Below are 21,815 nucleotides of genomic sequence, written 5' to 3'. Positions count from 1 at the left end.
AGCGACGGGATCTGCAATAAAGAGTTGTCATTCAAACCAGCAGTCGCGGTGAGTCAATTGATAACTAAAGTATACAAATTTGCTTTAAGCAATCATCTGTCACTCCTTAAAAAAACAACAGAGAAGATAAGAAATGCTCATCTTAATGTTCTGTGCCAAAGAATATTGGATTTGGCTCAACACTGTGAGCAACAACATTACATTTTCTTCATAGTAATATTTCCACTTGTAAAAAAAACCAAAAACTTTCTGATAAGGTCTGAGGAAGTAACCCGGACAGTCCAGTTGATAGCGGGTGATAGCGCGAGAGGAGGAAAGTGATAAAGATAGGTGGGACGAGGGAGAGCTAGACCTTGGCCTACATCCAAACAAAGCCTCTGTGAGGAGCCATTCTTCCCTTGCCCTCCCATTTCCATATCAGAGGACTGTTTGATGTCAATGGGGGAGCACGTAGACGCCCACCAACACCACCTCCACCCCCCTCCTGCTTTCCGTGCCTTTAACGGAAAACACTGCACATGCAATATTCCGTAAGTGCATGCAAATCAAGGACCATTTGATTTCATTTGAATTCTGAGATGGTCAGGGAGAGAGAGGAAGACAGGAGGGGAGAGAGAGAGGCATGGAGGACGAGAAATCAAAAAGAATAAAAAATGTTAAATTCATGCATTGAGAGTGGTGCTATTTTACATATGGTGTATGAACATGTTTATTTCACATTACGCCCCAGGAAGAGAGTCGAGGAGAGGGTTTTCCTTTGCAGCTCAGGACGGTCGAAAACGCAGGAAACTCCCCGAATAGTTAACCAACATCAATTGTTGAATAATCACTCTACAGAGTTTAAGATCTCATTGGAGTTTACTCCTCCTTCAGAAACGCGAGGTGCAGTCTTTGAACACCTTAAGATACTTCCCTCCTCATAACAGCTCCTGATCGGTTGAGTCTATCAACATACGGCATAAATGTCCCCAGTTGTCCCGTTCGACTCCACCGCCATCTTGCTACTTGGGCAAATCAAGTTCTCAAGCCCTACCACGTCCCGACCTCTTGACCCTTCACCGAACAACACCGGGATTACAAAGGTTCTCCACTCGAGACAGGACCTTGATTTTCAAAATATTCTCATTTTCTCCATCGCAGGAATCATGACTGTTGACCACAACCAGAAAATTGGCTTTTTTCATGATGAATTAAATGAAACGGAGACTCTAGGATTCGTTCTGCTCAGTTCACGCTGTACATTTGTTCCCAGAAATACGTTACAGTGACATGCGAGTACTGAAATTAATTGCAAAAGTAAACAGTACAGTAAGGATCAAACTTTATACTCAACAAGGCAAGCACTGGAGTGGCACATGCCTCTGCCAAGGGCCTCGTTTCACATGACCTTATTCAAACACCTTCAACCTCAACGATCCAAGAATTCTATTTGCTTAAAGGAAAAAAAACAAGAGCAAGGTTTCAACCACTGCGGTCATCGTACACCATGACCATATGACCTTTACCATTACGACACCAAAAGAAAAGTAAATTGAACTTGTTTTTCATTTTTCGCCTTTGTGTTAAGGATGTAGTTTTAGAAAACTCACAAAAAATGTAATCTAAATTGTGGTTACCTGAGAAATTGTGACGCTACCTGAGAAATACATGCTCTGAGCAGAGCCTTACACTTAAGCAGCGATGATAGCCTATACAAATGAAAAAAAACATTCTCTTTATGTTAAAAACTATTTAAAATCACTCATGTTCAATATAATTTAGACTTCTGTCTCTACTTTAAATACCCATGCTGTTTCTAACAGTGATTTCCTTCTGGGGTCCCAAGGTCTAATGTTACTTTAATAAAAACTTGGTTCTTTTTTCAGCACAAAAAACTTTTCGTACAGTAATAATAAATAAAACAGAAACTATAGCAATCGTTTTTTTCATTCTGTGCCTTACGGAAAACACCATTTGTTTAACTAAGTTCACTAACTTTGTCTGCAAAATAAGGTCTGCAAAGTCTTGAAAAGCTTGATGGACAACCTTTGTCTAGACACGTTATCAGAACCATACAACAAGAAACAAATCCTCGAAAAGTTCTCAAACTGTTTGTGTGCTTCTCCGCTTGAGTCTGCACATTTCCTTGCCTTTGCATACTTCCATATTAAATTCATTCAGTGTGAGACGTGTGTGTTCCACCTGCCATGTTCACTCTCTTGTACCACTAATCCTCGCCTCTCCTAATTTGCTGTGTTGAGCTGTGCGGATGTGAAGCTGCTGAGTATGACTGCAAACAGCTTGTCGAGCTGCGCTGATACAATGCTGGAGCATCATTTATGCATGGCAGAAGACCGGGCTTTGTACATTCACACCACTAATTTGCCACACTGGCAGGTTTTTATAAAAACGGAGGGTTTGGGTCCAACTCTGAGAAGAAAAACAGGTCGAGTCGGGATGTAATTGCTGCCACTTTTCTATCACAATTTCTCAGCTTTTAACACGGACGACGTCGGCTCAAGAAAGAGTAAATCCATTGGTCCGACTCCAAATACAGCGTACCTGAAACTTTTCAGCCAATTCAAATGTGTACAATTATTAAGGTTTGCTTTTATTGATTCACTGGTAACCACAATAATTTGAATCCTTGATAGTAATGCCTTGGAAAGGCTATATGTATTTTATTTATATGACAAGTTTACTGTGAAATGTTTTCCCCATAAGAACAACTTTAAATTATTTGTGAAATGAGAAGTTTTTAAAAGTCTTTACGCACAGATGAAGGCAGGCATTCATTACCGCTTATCCCCGAAAAAGGGTTGGCACTAGTCCACGCGGATTTGGGAACCTTTATAATGGAGTATAATCGCTATATTCCCGATAGTGAAATCAACTTAAATATCAAAGGCTTACCCCTTAATGTCTCACTTTAATCCAATACCAACATGGGAGTTAAGATATTTAGAATATCATAGTTCTGTTTTAAAGTAATTATATGAATTAATTGCACATCCTTTTTCTAATTTTTGGGAAACTATATGCCAATTCAAACTAACCGGATCAGAAAGGTTTTAATTTAAAGGGGTTTCTGGTTTCATTATAAAAGTGATGATTCACCTCAACACTGAATCTCCAGTTTTAGTAGAAATAAAACTCAGACTCCCGGCTGACATTCCTCATGGAATACCTAACGTCTACCGACTGGTTTGTTGTTCTGGAGACCATGTTCAATGCCAAATGATTTTCCGACTTTTCCGCCATTTAGTGTACAATGATAATCACCCGTGTGATTGTCAAATATGATCAGAGAACAAACTATCCCAACAGTCTTTTCAGTTGGTCGATCGGTTTTTGTTTTCCCTGCTTTTCCCTTCTGAACACGCTTGAATAACTGCAAACATAAGGTGATCCAATGATTCATGCACACTCATGAGAGCACATCTGTTGCAAAAACTCCCATTTCAATCTTCCAAATCCTTGTTCATTTATTACAGAAACAAGAATCGTTTTATTTAGTTCCTTTTTGACAGGGAAACAAATCAAATATCCTACAATCATTTTGTTAAAAATCACCGACTCAGTTAGCCAAACTGCCTTCTCTTCTTAAGGCATTATCTCCTCAACTCATAAAAATAACTCATCTTGAAATCACCCTTTGTAATACCTGCCCTGTACATACTGTACATACTTCCGGTCTACATCTTTCAGCGAGCATTTCCATTTTACTTTTGCAATATCTTTTTGAATTGATCTTTAATAATTATCTTTTTTTTTGTCTTTTAACAATCAAACATTGAAACACATGTTTTAAATACATCTTGTACAATTGTAGAAAAAGGTATTATTTTCAATCGATTACAAGAAACTCCAAACTCCATTGGATATCATTACATGTTTTCCTTTACTTCTCAATCTTCTTTTTCACTTACATCACATTTTACCCATTTAACTATATGTCCCCACCTGCCTGAACTCCTCTTCTTCTCCCTTCTTTTCTGTCCATTATAATGAATCCCAAACACTACATGTATCTTTACTGGTCTGTCTGCCCAACTCTCATCCACTCATTTTAAACAATTTTAAATAGATTATAGACCAAAAAAATGCAGAAAAGTTTGCAGGCAAAGTGAGGGAGGATAGACTTTTGTGGTGGAAAGGAGAGTCAGGGGACATATTGGATGAAGAATGTTAGAAACGGAGGGACTAAAAACAAACTAGACAAACAGAAGAACAAGGGCACTGTTGCCATTTTTAAAAAAGAGTAAAAAAAACTTCACCAGAATGAAAGGAAGAAGGCATTCAAGGACCGGTACGTAGGGGGTTGGCAGATAACTAATGATTATTTGTAGAAATGCTACACAAAAATGATTAAAAACATAGATATGATAAACTTTGAAAACATTTCTAACTCGGTGTTTACAGCATTTGAAAGTTATACGTTCGTGATGTCATCGCACTTTGAAAACATCCACTTTGTAGAACCTGTATTCTGAATAAAACTAATTTCCCCTGATAATGTGGCAGAACATGAATGCGTAGACGCTCTTGATGGCACAACATTGATGTCTTTCTAAAGCCCATCTAAGAGAGAGTGAAGTCCGGTACCTTGATCATACGAGAGAGGTCCCCAGCGTCGGCGAGCTCCAGTACTATGTTGAGCTCGTTGTCCTCGATAAAAGATGCGTGGTACTTTATTACGTTTGGATGGTTGAGTTGCTGTGGAGGCAGAGAAAGGCACAAAGGGTCACGTTTGAAATCGAAAGGTTACTGTGGTATAGGTCTCCTAATGAGATCGTTTTGTGACAAAACAGTGACATCCCAACAATCCTCGCCGTCTGTGGTGACAACCCTTCATGCGGCACAGAGACGCACAAGCACTTGACAAGATGACAGTGGGAACACAAGAATCCTGGGCTCGGATTCTTTCCTGCCGGTTGGTCAATAAGGCAGGGAGAACATTTGCTGTGCTAAACAAAAAAAGTGGAGGGAGAATATGACACACTGACACAGAAAAGGAATGAAGAGAGGGGGGTGGGGTGTGGAGGGGGGGTGTTACCACGCCTGGTTGGGAACATAGGTGAGCGAGATAAACACGGTGGAGGATGCCGAGTGGAGCCCGCATGAAGCCCGAGACATGGAGATGTGTGGCTTGGCAATGTGATCGGGGGGTCTGTGATGCGAACAGATGGAGCGGCGTGATACGCGTCCTCCGCTCAGCTCCGCTTCTTCTGCTGTGATTAAAGAAATGTTCATGCGAGGGCTGATGCAGGGAAGCAGTGGAAGGAGAGCACAGCACACTACACTCTCCCATCCATCCCTCCACCGTTCTCACTCATTCTCCCTTTCACTTTCCCCACATTTCCTGCTCCCTCCCTCCCTCCCTCCTCGCCGTCTTGCCAGATGTATTTTTGGCTCATGGTGGCAGTTCGACATGACTCCACACTGATTCTCAGCCAGGGAGTGATGACAAACCCCCTTCCGTCAAACCGACTCCTCCTTCTCCTCCTAAAAAATCCAAACCACAGGCGAAGAATGCGGGGTAACATAAAGATAATGTTTACAGATGTTTCTGTAAATGATGGATGGAAGGCAGCTGCAACAGGGAAATATCTTAGCATGATTGTGTCATTACACACGCTGGCTGAGGCCCACCAGCGTGTGTAATTACTTAATCATGCAAGACTGCCATGTATATTGTGAGCTGGTGAAGTGTTGAGGAAAGACAGTGACAAATACATCCCGACGGGAGAGCGATGATCTTTAAATTACAATCCAGTAGGTTTTTAAATGCAACATACAAAGTAGATGTGAGGAAAACGTCATTGTAGGAGTGTTTATTGGCAAGAATCTATCTATAAGATACATATCAAGATACAGGGAAACTTTACAATATATTGCATGCAATTACTTGTGTGGTTTGTTCAGATTTACAACATTGCGAAACTGTAGGACAGGGCTATATAACTTAGTTTTTGGAAGTATGTCCACAGGACAGTGCACCGTCTACACTGGGAGCACCCGTGATATTACCAAAAGTATTTCTGGTTTATATGAAATGCTACTGTTTAAACGTCAAACGAGCCTAAAGTATAGACTTGTTTGTTTTTTTCGGAACAATTGCTCTCATTGAGGTTTCAATACAAGAAGGACGTTACAGACGAGCAGTATGAAGGTACTTATTTGTTTTCATGAATTTTTTTCTGAGGAATTTAGTCCCTGGGTGCTCAGTTGCTTGATTTAAATGAACAAAAATTCTAAAAAGTGACGGATCACTCTGAAAATAATCCAAACCGTTTTGCTGAGGTCGAGTAGAAAATGAGTGAAGTTTGAATTATGGGTGAACAATCACTTTAAGCAAATGATTATCTTGGAATTTTTCTTTTCTTTTATTGCACAAAAACAAAATATTTGCAATAATTTATCTAATGATTTACTCACTGTGGAAAGCATGGAATTTAAAGAACTGCAAAACCACATAATTAAATCAATCTTCTTTTTTTTCCAAGATGATAACTTCTCCAAATATAAAAATGTTTGAACTTTGTTGAAATGTTGAAAAAAACTTTGTTCGAATCAGTCACATGGGATTTAAATTTTTAATTGTAATGAATAAACTCTATGCCATGTATCAAAAATTATTTTTAACAGGTTTTTTTTTAAGTTTCTTCTGTAAAGATGGGGGGCGTAAAATAATGTAGTTATGTTTAAATACCCCAATATTATTTTCTGCATGATACTGTAATAAAACTTATCAGCTCTATATTTTTTAATTTTAAAATTTTATTTTTAAATCGTAGTTCTTTTATGTCACATCTTTTATTTTGTAAGTTTAAAATAAATTATCTTTTTAATCTACAATCAAAAAATATTCACAGCATTTTTTTTAACAGTTACGACTTCATCAAGATGTGGTCTGTGAATTCTGCAACACCAGAGTCAAGTACTCGACAATACTACAAATATATCCTTTTTCCTATGGTATCACAATATATTGTATCGTTTCTGTACTGTGATGCCTATTGTATCACTAAATACTTGCCAATATGCACACCTAGTAAAAACATCCCTCCATCCAGACAGTGATCTGGGATCACCAACGAAATCTAATCACTCATAACCAATCCTGATATATATTTTATTATTTAATTATTCATCCATTTCCATGCACAAGATTGTACAAATCTGTAAACAGACTTCAAGTTAAAGGTGAGTGAGCATATATGCGAGGACCTCGTACGCTTCTGACTTCCACACATTACTCATGTCATCTAAGTGGGACAAAGCATGTTAAGTAAGCAACAATATATTCATTATCACATGTGTAAGACTAAACCTCTCTCGCACATAAGGAACCATGGAGACGACAGCAGATTTACAGTATGTGGATCAAGTTAAATGAGGCTGGTTGCTGCCAGTCCTCAGTCTTGTCAGAAAACCGCTGGTATAATCTAATTAGATGCAGAACCAAGGCACGCATGCACATACAACACAAACAGACGCACACACGAGAAACAAACACCGGCATCATTACGCTCTTTCACTGCTGATTAGGGAAGATGATTAGTCTTTTGAATAGAATCCAGGCTTGATAGTAACCACAAGGAAGAGGATTACACAGCTGTGGGATTTTAAGTATTGTGAAAATAGCAGAGTGCATGCCAGCTCTCAGAACAGCATCCACATCAGCAAGGATCTACACAAAAAACAGACAAGAAGTGGGATTCTGAAGTTGAAATCATCATGCCAGAACGGGAAACTACAGATGAATAAGCAGACGCAAACACAGACAGACAAACAAACAAATAGGCGGACTGTTGAGACGCTGCGACTGCATGTGTGTATGTGTGTGAGATCATGCAAGAGTATGTGTGTCATTCCAGTCGGTCCATGCCAGTGTGCCTCTCATTATTCTGATTTGGCTGTGTCTGCTGTTGGCTTGTCTAGTCGGGGGATAAGGCAGAAGGGCCGTCTCTCCCTCACACTCCGCCTTTTATTATCAGGCTGGCTGGGCAGCGTAACTTCCATGTTCAAGAGCAATCACGGCACAAAGACGAGTAAGAAAGGGGAACGGAGGGACGTGTGGTCAGACAAGAGCACACAAAGGTGAAAAAAAACAGCTAAAAGGAATCTATCCATGTCATGTTGAGGTCATCACTACACTGCACAAAATAGTTGACAGTGAAAGGTTATCAATTGTTTCCCGTCAGTGTGGAGAGGTACTAATAGTACAGTACTGACAAAGAACTGAAAGTGAGTCAGTTGATTATTGTCAAACAAAATACTTTAAGCAGACCAAGACGTGGGCCAGACAAAATGTACAATAACCAAGAGGAAGTACGAGTCTGATCGCAAATTTGTGTTTTCATTCTTGGAGCTAATATCACAACCTTCTCCGTTTTTGACCTCCATTAACACATTCAATTCATTTCCTTCAACATTATTTTTACCGTTATCAGATGTCTCTGTATAATTGTTGACATCGTTAGTTTTCTTTGATCTTTATAAATCATCTACATGGAACATAAAACTACTTTTATTTTGGGCCAACCATCCAGCTGGGCCACATAAAATTACTTAGCAGGCCAGATTTGGCCTCTGGGCCTCGATTTGATTTGTGTGATTCATGTTTTGTTAGGTGATTGACATCTGATATACCTCACAGTATTCAGAGCTGTACTTTGCTTGACACGACAGCACCTCCCTTATACTTATCATTTTGTTGTGATATTGCAAAACAGGAATGGGAATTTTGAAGATAAAAAAAATCACCTGATACACAAATAAGTAAATTTTAGTAGTTAGCAGTGACTTTGTGTTACCCATTACTTCACATTGGCACGATCAAGTCAACTGACTGACAAAAGATAATAAAAAATATGGTTGTTGCCAGAGCATTCAAAACAGCAAAAAATTCTGAACATGAAACATTTGGTGTCACTTGGTAATCTTATTCTTGATATATTGAATATACCATAAAGATCATGCATTTTTAAAACACGTTGAAAAATGTCAAACAAACGTCAATATGTCAAAGAATATTAAACTCAATATGGAAAACCTGAGGCTCAATTATTTTAACAAACTAAAAAGAGCTTCCAAGTTAATGTCTTGAATTCCCCATTTTCACCTGCTTGGCTTGACCTTAAAATCCCATAATTTTCCTTTATATGTGGTCAGAAAAATGGATCCAGGCAAACCGTGTCATCTCTCGCAATCAACTCAATGATTTGCGATTCAGATTACAGCACTCTAGAGGGCCTTGTCTGCATCCGAGTATCGCTGTCTTTGATTGGCCCAATGAGCCCCAGGAGCTTCGCTGAAGTGTCGGAGTGGCACAAACTAATTCAATTTGTTTTCTTGTTCTCCCCACTGTGCATGTGCGAGTGTGTGTGTGCATGTGTGAGTGTGTGTGCATGTGTGAGTGTGTGTGCATGCACAAACAGCCCGCAGTGCTCACACAGAGGAGGATATGATCTGCATATAGGCGAGGAAACAGAAGCAGCTCGGCGTGGTCTCACACAAACAGGTCTGACACACATCTTAGATCGCGCAGACAGGAGACAATATCGAAGATGTTATTAATTTGTTCATCGGTTCCTCAGGACAGTCTGACGAGTGTTCAAGGAAGTTTGATCGATGAAAACTCCGGTGTCATAAAAAGTTGGAGGAATAAAAGGCGAGAAAAGGGAGAAGGTAAAACATGAAAGAGGCCCATGAGAGACATTTAAGTGCCGTGCTGAGAAAATATTGCCCAGTTTTAACCACTATAAGGGATTTAAAAAAAACAGCAATTATGCTCTTAGAGCGATGCAATGAAAGCCTCAAAGGGTTTAGCGCAAGCACACACATAAATCTAGCCGTTCACACCCATAGAAAAAAAAACAGCATTCTGCAAACACAACAACATAATAACCACAGAGAAACAAAAGCTCCAGTAGAGGGTCCCAGCTGAGGCATCTTAAGAGAATAGAGAGAACGATGGAGTCTCTCTCCACTTTACCTTCAGGAGATCTATCTCTTTGATGCAATCTTGCCGAGCCTTGGCATCCATCAAGTCAAATATCTGTCAACGAGGGGGAGAGAGAAAGAGGACAGAGAAAAGTGTTACGACAATTTCAAGAAATCACAAGATGATGTGATTCAGAGTAAAAACAAAAACGACAACTGTGCCATCGAACACGTGGTGTAAGGGTGACGACCAGAGTGTGTCAGCTCAATAAACCCTGTGAGTGTGTGTGTGTGTCCGTGGATGAATGTTCCACCAGAATAACATAATGGGCTTTGTTGAGGATTTGGGTGTTTACAAGCAGGCACACCTTACGCGTGTGAACAACAGCGTCATTGGTGTGTCTGTCGGCTTTAGTGAACCCACATCAAGCTAGAAATATAGATGGACTGGTTGGAGATTTGATTTAAAGGCCAGTTTTAGGTTTAAATATTCACAGTATTATGGAGTTTCTTTGAGGTAATCAGACAATCTATTGAGGAATAAAATGGAAGTGGAATATTTAGAAGCTAAATTATGATTTAACACAAACCCACTGATGTCCACTAGTAAGGTAAAGAAAATTTTCTAGAAGAGGGTTGCTGAAGTTTAAAGTAAAAACCCTGACTTGAGTTTTTTGGGTAAAAGTATAAAACTAGTAAAGTGAAGGCACTTGAAAAATGGAAAAAATGTGTTTTGTGTCTTACTACTTCAGACATTGAAATTGTGATGAATAGGTGTAAAACTTGTAGAGTGCCTAGATAGATTTATTTGCCAAATCAGAAAAAAATATCCTTATTTATTCATAAAGGTAAATCATATAATAGTTTAAAATCTGTCTTCAATGTCAAACTTTATAAATACAGTTTAAATAAGCAGACCGTTTTTTATTCAACTTACCATATTTTTCAGACTACAGTATTATGCGGACATAAAGTCCTTTAATTTTCTCAAATATCCACAGTGCGCCTTATAAGGCCTTAGTATTACTCCACGAGGCTTTGTAGTCTTGAGCCTAACCAATATATGAAAATGGAGACTTTCATTGATATTGTGCCTACAAATCAAGTGCCATATCTCTCAACAATCCTCTGGGTAACAGTGACCTGAAATGCTCCCATAATTCTTTGACGCCCAGTCAAATCACAGCAGTCGATCCCTTTTGACAGAGCAACAAAAGTTAATTTCAATACCATACTTTAGCAATGAGTCAGCTGTCACTTGTTCAGTGTATAGAAAGGAATCATGGGAGTTCACCATTGTGTCTGCACTATAAGTAAGCTGTATGTCGTAACACGTGCTTCTCACCGAGTTCTGAGAGTTTGCTACAGTGTGAACAATGACGAGGAGCTTAGCCGTTGTTGTCTGCAGCTTACTGCTACATATTTAAATATGTAGTAGCGTGTGCAAAAAAAAATGTATTGCTGTCACATTTGTCGTTTTGAATCATGGGTTCAAAACCTGCTCTTGATCATTTGTTTAGTGCCTTTTTTGACAGAAAAAGCCTTATTAAGGGTTATTGACAAAATTTCAAGAGCAGGTTTCGAACCCATGACTCTAAAAGACAAACGTGACGACACATTAACAGACTGAGCAGAACAGACGTTGTGGGCGGGGCTTCAACAAACGGTCTTATAGAGAAGCTTCTGACCGTCAGAGTAAAACATGGTTCCTGCTTAAATTATTTGACATCAGAATCTACTGATTGATCGTGAGATTTAGTGTAAGATGTTTAGATTCCAGACGTTAAAACAAAGTTGAAACTTTGTCATCTAAAGTGATGCGGCAGTGATGATGTCACCTGATCGTTTCTGCATGATTGGCTGAAAGTATGATCAAGTAGCTCGGTACTCGTTTGGTTTGGTGGCACTATTAGAGTTCAATTTTTTAAATATTGAATTTAAAATGAAATGAATTTAAAAATATTGGATAATTTAAATTAAAATATAACAAATAGAACCTTTCAATATTTTAAATATTAAGTTCAACCCTTCATTATTCTGATGGCACTGATATACTTCCATACATTTACCACTTGTTCAATTGTACAAGTAAATTGACTTGACATGTCAATGAACAGTAGGTCACAGAGCAAATGCTCTTTTAACTATTACATCATGGATCCCTTCAACATATCGTGTGACCTTGTTGTTGCAGGAGAATCTCGTCTTACCTGGACTGTTTTCAGAGCCACTGATGTGTTGTCCAGCAGATACCTTGCCCGGTACACCTCACTGAACTGACCACGACCGATCTTCTTTTCAATCTGGAAATTAGCGAGTGCGTTGTGGCCCATGTCTGGTTGCAAAGGTTTCTGAAAGACAAAATAAAAGAGTGTGAAGTCGATAATGCTTTGTTTTGAAACCAATAAATGTCTAAATATCAGCTTTGAAGGTTGCTGGAGTCAACCGTATCCTCTAATCCTCTGTATCCTCTCATCCTTAGTCATCGCCAGGATCTCCTTTAGGAGGACAGAATGACATCCAGCAGCTGGAAGTTTTATTTATTCATTTGTTTGTTATTGTAATATAAACAGTAGAACAAATGTATAATAATAATAATTTTTAAATTGATTATTAATTATCAATGTGTTTCTCAACCAAAAATCAGGTATTTACACATGAACTGAAGTCAGCATAGAAGATTCTGATGCATCAGAGGAGTCCGCATGAGCATTTGTAGTGTATCCTTTTTTTCTCACAGTTGCAAGTGTGTATAGTGTCAACTACATGACACAAGTCACAATTATTTGGATGAAAAGAAGTTCATTTTGTTGACATCTGCCACTGGGCCACAAGTTTCATGTTCCACTAATTGCAAAAAAAAAGGGATCAGTTCTCACAATTTAAAAAACACACTTGCATATGAACCCGAATGAGCCTCTTGGGCACAAAGTGTGAAACAAGCAGCGCAGGTGACCTTTCCAGCTTTTTGTAAAGTCAAAGAAGGCGTCTGCGAGCAGAAACAAAAGGTGACAGGAATCAGGATGCCACACATCACCAGCGCCTTTGCCAATGAGGCCGTGGGAGCAGCTCTGGGCCAAGTGACGTACGAGTGAGTGAGGGGGGAGACGGGCGGGGGAGAAGGTCAAAGATGTATCTCCTGAGCACTAAAAACACACAAGGAGGCGGTGTGTCATCACCCTTCATTGCTCCACTTGCTTTAAGCAGCTTGACGGAGTTAGCAAAGACTGGAGGCTACTGAGATTACATCAGTCGAGGAAATGTTTTTTTTAATTTGGGATACATTTACAGTGAAGGTCAAGTCAATTAGGATTAATGATGAGTGTTTTAAATCCAACTTCTGCAAATTTACATCGAGAATTAGGTGTGTGTATCCGCGAGAATCTGGCGATTTGATCAAATCACGATACAGGAGTAAACGATACGATATATTGCAACACCGTAGAAACAAGGATATACTTGTAGTATTGTCGGAGTACTCGACTCTGGTATTGCAGGAATTACAGATCACATTGACCTTGACAAAGTTGTAACTGATTCTTTTTAAGCCGAAAAATTAGCTTAACATCATCCTTTAAAGCTGCTGGAGTCGACTGTATCCCCTCGTCCTCAGTCAACGCCAGCATTTTGTGAGGATGAATTGTTCCTTTAGCTCGCAATGACTGTCATGTAGAAGTGTGTATTTTAATTTCAACAAGCGCGCAAACAATTCAGTGAATATTTACATGTCAATTATATTATTTTATATTATTTATTTATTTAATAATATTAAAGTTATTATTATTGAAATATAGCTATAAAATAACTATGATAAAAATAAAATGTTTTTGAAAGCCAAATGAAAAAAAAGTATAAATACAGTATCGTGGAAAAACATTGTGATATAACAGAGTATCGAAAGAAATAAGCATATGAAAGTTTTTAGTAAAACTTAATTATAGGTCAAGTATGTTAAATATTAAAAAGAAAAAGAACATTTTGGGAAAGGTGAGCATCATCAAAGGCACTGTGACATTTTGCCAGTCGGGCAGACATATGTGCGAGCCGACGAGGGGGTTTGCGGAAAAGGTTTTAAAACATATTTTTAATTTCTGGTCCCCCCTCGGGTGCCTGGTAGGGGGAGTGAGTGAAAAGAGGGTGGAAAAAAAAAAAAAAAAAACTAGTGAGGGAGGACAAGAGGGCATTGCTTTCATTCGCTGTGTGGTAGCTTGACAAATGTTAGCATGAGCCTCTAAAGCGCTGTGACAACCGCCTGCTGAGAGCACAGTCTTACTAATGTGTCCTGGCATGCCGGCCCCGTAATCACACATTTACATATGCAATGACCTACATTTGCATGTCAGATCGCACACTGTCCGGCATGATTAACAGTGGGCACCTCCCCGTGTGGAGTCGCCCTGGGTGGCAGCAGAGGCCGTGTGAGGGCGGAAGAGAGGGCTGGAGGGAGGGCGTCTTTTTTGGCAGCCAAGGGGCCGGGCTGCCAGGCAAGATTATGTCAGCCGGCGGCCCCGGCATTAGACACTTCATTAGAGCTAATCTGTTTAGCAGTGGGCAGTGTATGTAAACTTCACAGGCCATTTGCGGCACCTCTTCGCCCCCTGGCCTGGCCTTCAAAGGGCAGCCAGGCCACGGCTGAGTGACGGGCCGTCTCATCTGCCGCACATGGGTGTCACACAATCAGGAGCGCCCGCCTGAAGACGGAGCCCCGGACGTGCACGCACTCACACACGGACATACGGTGAAGTCACAGAGTGACGCAGAGGTTTGGGTTCACGACGACGACATCAAGTCGAAAACGAGGATTCACGCGGGGAAATCTTCGAGGGGTTAAATGTGGGTCGACTAAAGGTCCCGCAATTTGGACCTCAACTTGCAAATCTGACACATCTTTCATCTAAACTGCAGTTTGTGTCCATAGACAAACAGATACAGATATACAAGCGCCATCGGAATATTGAATGGTTTAATGAAAAATGTCCCATGTTGAAACTTTTTAAAAACTTTTTTATTGGAAATGTTGTCTATAAAGTATTTAATCATAACACGGTATTCTATATTGAAAGATTGAATTTGCTTTCATTTATTTACTTCACTTATTTTAAAATTGAAAGATTGAAATTGTTTTTGTTTTTTTAACCCTTGTGTTATTTGAGGGTCAAAGGTGACCGAAAAGCCTGTTATTGTGTTATTTGAGGGTCAAAGGTGACCGAAAAGCCTGAAAACAAATGTGTGTGTTGTATCCCTTGTCCTCCCTGGCTTCAACAAATACATATGCAGTGCTGAAGGTTGTTCACCTTAACCCAGTGACAACACAAGGGATAATCCCGAATACATTTGTTTTCGGCCTTTCAGGTTAAATCAATGAATTTAAAAAATATAATGTTTTGAAAATTAAATGTTTTTTTTCCTATTCTATTTCCAAAATCAAAATAAAATCACAATTTTTTTATTCGTAACCTTTTAAAATTTAAATTCTGGTTATTGCTCCTGATGATAAAGTTCCAGGGTTGAGTCAGTACTTGGGTGACTTAGGTCAGTCTGTCAAACTGAGCCTGAGAAACCTGGGTGTTGTATTTGACAAAGACATGACTCTAGTGCAACACTGCAGAAAACTAAACAGAAACTGTTTCCTTCAACCGAGAAAAATCTCTTAACTTAGGAAAATGTTGTCATAACATGATTTGGAATTTATAATTCCTGCGTTTGTGTTTGATGGAATCTACCGACTCATTTAGAAAGCATCTTAAGACATTCCCATTTGTGTAGGTGGACATTTGTACCCTGATTTTCTGGGAATCCTGTGTTTGTCTTATGTGTCTTGATCTTTTAAAGTATATATTTCAACTGTGTATTGTTTTTGTTAAAGGGCTTTGTGACCCTGGTCTAGAAAGGCGTTTTACAAATAACCTTTACTTACTTACTTACTACTTAATTTTAAATTTAATATTTACTGGTGGTATGACATTTTTAATAGAATTTAAGACTTAGAAAATGTTGAATTTAGATTGTAATTACCGAATGTAATTGCTGGAATAAGAATATTAAACTCTGAGTTAAATAAATTAAATGTTTTAATTAAATCATAAAAAAAGAAAGAATGTACATTTACATATACAAATGACTGAAATCAATTATTCAATACAACCAAATTCAACCCCTTGAATTAAACTTCAATTCCAAATTCCACTATTTATATCCAATATTCTGATGGCAAAGAGACAGCATAAGACAACAGTCTCTTTCTAACTGATCAAAAAGAAATAAGATTATTGTCAAAATGTTACCTAAAATCATACAGTACATCCTCCATCAGCATAATTCTCCTCCTCATGTTTCAGCACTCGCTCACAGCAGATAGATCGGTGACACTCAGCTGCCATAGGCGGCCGGATCGGAGGGGGCGGGAAAAAGTGCGAGATGAGGAGCACGAGTGCAAGGAGGTGCAGACAGAAAGATCGTCTAAAAAAAAAAAAAAGGAAAAAAAGTGTGATACCCGCTGCCCCAACTATGGTGCGATCGCCCAACACAACTGACAAGACGCGTGGCGAGAGGAAGAGGAAACGTGGAAGACAGAGGGAGGAAGACAGGGGGGTGACAAGCAGCAGAGGGAAGAGGGTGTGATGTGACAGCCCAGCGCTGCCAGCGGCTGCCACTGAAAGGCCAACAGCAGCAGAGAGGTGGCATCTCCCACCGAGTGACGGAGCGAGAGGTAAAGACGGAGGCAGAGACAATCTGACTTCTGAATGAAGCGGGCCAAAATTTAACTAACATGAATTGCTACCGATGAATCTTGAATTCAGACACTAAAAACTAGCTTTCCATTTTGGCCTGGACCTTTACAAAACTTTATAAAACACAGCATACCATTGCCTGACACAAGTAAATTGACATTTGTGGGTCTAATGATGAACTTAACTCAAATATCTGGTGTTCCTTTCATTTTAAATGGAGGTATATGATCTCAAAGTACGCTGAAGTACTTGAATTGTTTAAAATTGCGTATTAAACCAAATTACTTACTTATTTAATAACCCTTTGCTAATCATCTCTTCCTCAAAATAGTACAACATATCTATTGTTGTTCTTCTTCTGAAATTTCATAGGGTTATCTTTCTAATAAAAAAATATTTGAGAGTATAGTAAGTTACACATATATGACTTCTCTACCATAATTAATCATATTAAAACATATATAAAACTGTCTTCATTTACTTACTTTCACAGCAGAGACTTGCAAAACGACTCATATTGCAGTGACTCAGGCCATAAGTTGTCTTTCTTCCAATACAATACTAAAGTCAAAGTGCAATGTAGGTCCATTTACAACTTCATTGAGATAGAAGCGACTTTTGAGAAGGACCAGCTGATAGGACAAGCCCCACCACATGTGTTAGAAAGTGAATGGCACACTTTCCTTGTTTTAAGCTCAACCCATCAAGTCAGAAGGAGATACGATTTCATTCATCTCCTCTTCCATTAGTTCTATTGTTGTAATACTCTTCAGAACCACCCAGAAGAAACCATGTTCCTTATTCCCGTGTCATCCACGTTTCTGACAGCTCTATAACTGCCTTTGAACTCGTTTACCTGCAACCAAATCACTTTTTGATCCCTTCTCCTAGTTTTGCCACGCTACCATGCTGCTAGCAAGTTTAAAACCCGTTTCATTTTGAAGCTGGATTAAACTGACAAACAGAAAATGTCGTGAAGTGCCACGTCGCCGTCGCAAAAAGGAGTGGTTGGTGCTTGTGCACCGGTTATAAAGCATTGTTGTGAATTACAGCTCATTCATGTCTGCAACTACTGTTTTGTTTCCCAAAAATAGCACTTTTGGTGCCTGTCCGGGGTAATGTAGGCTCAGACAGAGTAAATATTGCCTTTATTTATTTGAAAGTTTATTAGTCATACTACGGCGATCCTTTTATTTTTCTCAGCAGTCACATAAACACAGTCATTCTTATGATTACCATCTTCTTGCGCGGTTACTTTAACAGAATTTCAACACACCCACAGGATCGTTGACACCCCGCCGCAGTCAGGAAAATGAACCAAAGCCTGGCCAACCCCATCACCTCCCTGCGCCTGCACCATGTTCAGGCATACTTTTAGCATAATTTCAAAAAACTGGAGGAAGTAGAGCAATGCATTGGAAAACTGTATAAAATTTGTCAGATTAGAGAGCATGTAGTCTCCTAGAGAGAGGCAGGCAGAGCAACAGGAAGAGACAGCGACTGGCAGGCAGGGGGAGCAGACTCCCACGCTCACCAGTCACCAGCCCCCCTGAGCACGGCACCATGCAATATTCATCCTGAGCCAGTCAGCCAGAGAGCCAGCCTGGCAGCCAAACGCCAGGATTCAGCCCAAAGGTGCTTCTCCTTCGTCTCCTCTCAATCTGCTCCACAACTGCACTACCTTGTCTCGCCTTGTCTGTCAAACTCAGGCATTGACGATCGAGATCTGATGGACGCCTGTGCAACCGACCCGCCTACACGCTCAAGGAGCAAATGCATCGTTAAAAATGCACATCTCACCGGCTCCTCTCGTTTACCTAATACATATGCATCATACCTCCGGGACCACGACAAGCGATATCGCGAGCAACACAGAATATCCTCGTCACATATACAATTCAGATTTCTTTCCCCTGTGCTGCCAACAGACTGGGAGCCTGGGAAAGTGAGAAACAGACACGGGGACTTGTTGAAAGACGCCCATCTGGATGCAGGTTAGACAGCGATCTACATACTCTTGACTGACTGTCTTCGCTCTCCCACTAAATCGGTTAAGATGTGCTCAATGAGAGAGAAAATACATGATGCAACCCGGGAAGGCAAACATTGGCACGCAGCGTAGGTCTGGAATTAACTGATGAAAACTGCTAGAAATAGATTGAAAAACAGTGAAACAATCATTAGGACGGAACAAGAGCGAAGTGTTTGGAGAGCGGCGGATAATTCTGTGTTTGTGTGGATACGTGGAGTTGTTTAAAGTCAAATTAATCATTAAAGCTTTTATGCGGGATTCTGCTGTGTGCAGCCCAATTATCCTCAATTTCCCAATTACTAATCTAAGAATAAATTAACCCCCTTGGCAATTCTTGTGTTAATGTTGCAGTGCCCTTGCATGGTGGAGAAAACAACAACGGTCCTATTTTTAGTCGATTAAAAAGGAAAAAAAAAAATCCACGTGTACTCAGGGGCATGTGTTTAAAGTCTATTCAATAGTTATGGAGGCAAAAAACATCCTTCTGGAAAGAAATCAATTGGCCTAATGTTGGAGGGCGGTAATAAAATCCAACAGTGACCAGATCTGCAGAGTAAACCTGAGATGTATCGAACCAAGAATCATGCAGGGAGGCCCAGCTCTGGCAGCCTCCACAGCGCTGATCAATGAGACGGACTCAGTATTCAGCCCAGTTTGCTCTTCGACACACAAACCAGGAGGTGATTGAACAAACCGCCTCAAAACATGAGTGAGATTACATATGATACACAATATACAAGATAGTCATTTAAATACCATTAAAACCACAGCAGGCAGTGGAGATGGACATCGTCCAGACTTCCAAGAAGAGTGGTTTAAAAAGCCCCTTGACAATTCTATTTTCACAATGTTATCGTATCCTATGTATTATGCAAAGATTACTTTCCCCGATTTTTGTGCCGTTATTTTGGGTCCAAGCAGGTGGAGATGTTAAATAACCGGTAATTTCCAGTTAAGGTACGAATTGTACAAATTCTCAAAGCAATCTCACATGGATTTGTTTTTATGAAACATTTAATCTAGTCTAAAAAGGTCATGATTCATATTTTTTATTAGTTGAAACAGAACATTTATCGTGGAGATGTTGCAAATGTACTATGATTGTTGGGTAAACAGACCCTTTTACTTGGACCATAAAACTTTTTTCTTCTCATTTAAGTCATTAACAGTTTTCCTCTAAATATCTCACTAATCCTATATTTCTTTACGTCATTGTATTTGTTTGTCCTTTAATAATGTTACGTTTTACCCATAATATTGCATGTTCTATTCTTTTATACTACATAGCCCTTTTCTGGGAAAAAAAATGTCCCAGATTTTATTTACTTTTGAAGTGCATTTTTTAAATAATGTTGCGTACATATTAGCTCTTAATGACGACATTTTAACTTATAATGTGGACTGTGGAAAGACACACTAAAAATGTTACTTTCATTGATTATATATGGAAGGTATTTTGAATTTTTCAAGTTCACATTTGAAACAGTCTTTGTGTGGATTACCTGTGGTCGAAACACAGGCACCGCTGCTTGCTGTCCTTGTGGCTGCATGTCCATGTCCATGGTGGAGCTTGGGTTCTCTTTGCGTCTGCAAACAGATCCAAGTGAAAAATGTATTTATCAACTTGGAAAAACCACCAACTACAACATTATCTGTTGCACAGAATTTTACACCTGACTGAACCGTCACTGCCAAACAGGTAATGAGAGCAAGTGTTCCGTTTCAGCCGAACTGGATCTCATGCCGAGCGTGTGGATTCACACCCTTTGTCCCTCTCAAGTTGCAAGATGGCTTCACTGCAGTTAGCAACCATGTTAATCTGGACAAAGACTTCAGAATAGCTCTGTATTTCCTTGGCATTCCTCCAAGCAATCTGTCCTGGGAATTCGGAGCTAACCCGGCTTCATAGTAGACCCATTTTATTTTTCTGTTTTCTGAGGAAATGGGTCACGCAGAGGTGATTGTGTTGGATATGGGATCATGCTGTGGTGCTTTATAATTGCATGTTCTGGCGCACAGCCTAGAAGGACGCTAATTGCATAAGATACTCCATCGCCGGTTGTTTGGCTCATCCCCCAATTTAAACAGACAGTTCTATGTAAAAGAAATATCACCTACCTTAATATAACAATTAAAAACCCTGATAATATCATGCAAAAATACAATAAAATCTTGCATATCATAAGCTTTTGAATCCCAATGTGTGCATCTAATTAATGCAAATCACAACAACTGATGTCCTTGGATCATCTCGCTACATAATTATTCACACCAAGGGAGGTGTACACAACATCCACCTTATGCAAGCTGTAGGTCTGCACATATGTTTGCACCATGTACAGAGAAGGTACATTTATGAAAGCATAAGTAAGAAATTTAACAGTCAAAACACACATTTTCCTCCATAACTTTGGATACACAACCCGATTTTACCAATCTATGAATTTTAAACATCGCTTTCACTCGCTCGACTCGAACCTCTTCCTTCTGCCAATTAAAATTCCCCTGATAAAGTAAAAATGTCAAAAAGCCATCGTTACGACCGTCTCAAGTCCCATTCAGTAAAGGTTAATAATGCTAATTATACATTTGCATCCCAGATGAGTGTGTGTTCGCAGAACATTTCATGTGTACACATGCTTGTGTTGACAATTCCGTGGCCGATTTTAGTTTTTATTTATCGGGGTTCAGAGGCCTCACTGCGAGCTTTGAAGATCTTAAAACCAATCATTTGCATAACAGCGTTTCTCCTGGTGTAGATTATAAGAGGTTACGTTTCATTAGAAGTTTACTTTGAGCGGATTTCAAACTAGTTCATTAAGTTCCAACGCTAGAATAGGAAACTGTTAAACAGATTAAATATAACTATGCAGGACAAGTAAAGAAATCAAAACCTGAATAATTTACATGCCAATTTGAATTTAATTTGGGAGTTGAAAAAGGAAACACACTTGGGTACACACAAATTATACTGATACCAGCCATGGTCAAGAGTAGATCAAGTCTTTAAATATGAGTATTACATTTTATTTTTCAATCAATACCAGGAGTTGGAAGACGAAATGCTCCATCAAGGAATCGCACATGCATACAGAATTATAGTCTCAGATTGATGCTGAATAAAC

General features: G+C 39.4%; 1 protein-coding gene across 1 annotated transcript in view; it reads right to left on the bottom strand.

Annotated features, from left to right (window-relative positions):
• Positions 1-21,815, bottom strand: part of nek7 (NIMA-related kinase 7) — a 67,686-nt gene that overhangs the window by 29,149 nt on the left and 16,722 nt on the right. The window contains exons 2-5 of the mRNA XM_087784872.1: positions 20,193-20,277; positions 12,138-12,278; positions 9,980-10,042; positions 4,585-4,695 (exon numbers count right to left, since the gene is read on the bottom strand). Coding sequence (XP_087640998.1) covers positions 4,585-4,695; positions 9,980-10,042; positions 12,138-12,278; positions 20,193-20,252 — 375 coding nt within the window. The 5' untranslated portion in view covers positions 20,253-20,277. The remainder of the gene's footprint in view (positions 1-4,584; positions 4,696-9,979; positions 10,043-12,137; positions 12,279-20,192; positions 20,278-21,815) is intronic.

Source organism: Callionymus lyra, chromosome 2 (assembly GCF_982586985.1).
Source record: "Callionymus lyra chromosome 2, fCalLyr1.hap1.1, whole genome shotgun sequence".
NCBI classification, from domain to species: Eukaryota; Metazoa; Chordata; class Actinopteri; order Syngnathiformes; family Callionymidae; genus Callionymus; species Callionymus lyra.
The sequence above is the reverse complement of the archived record's forward strand: the minus strand, read 5'-3'. Positions and strand labels throughout refer to the sequence as shown.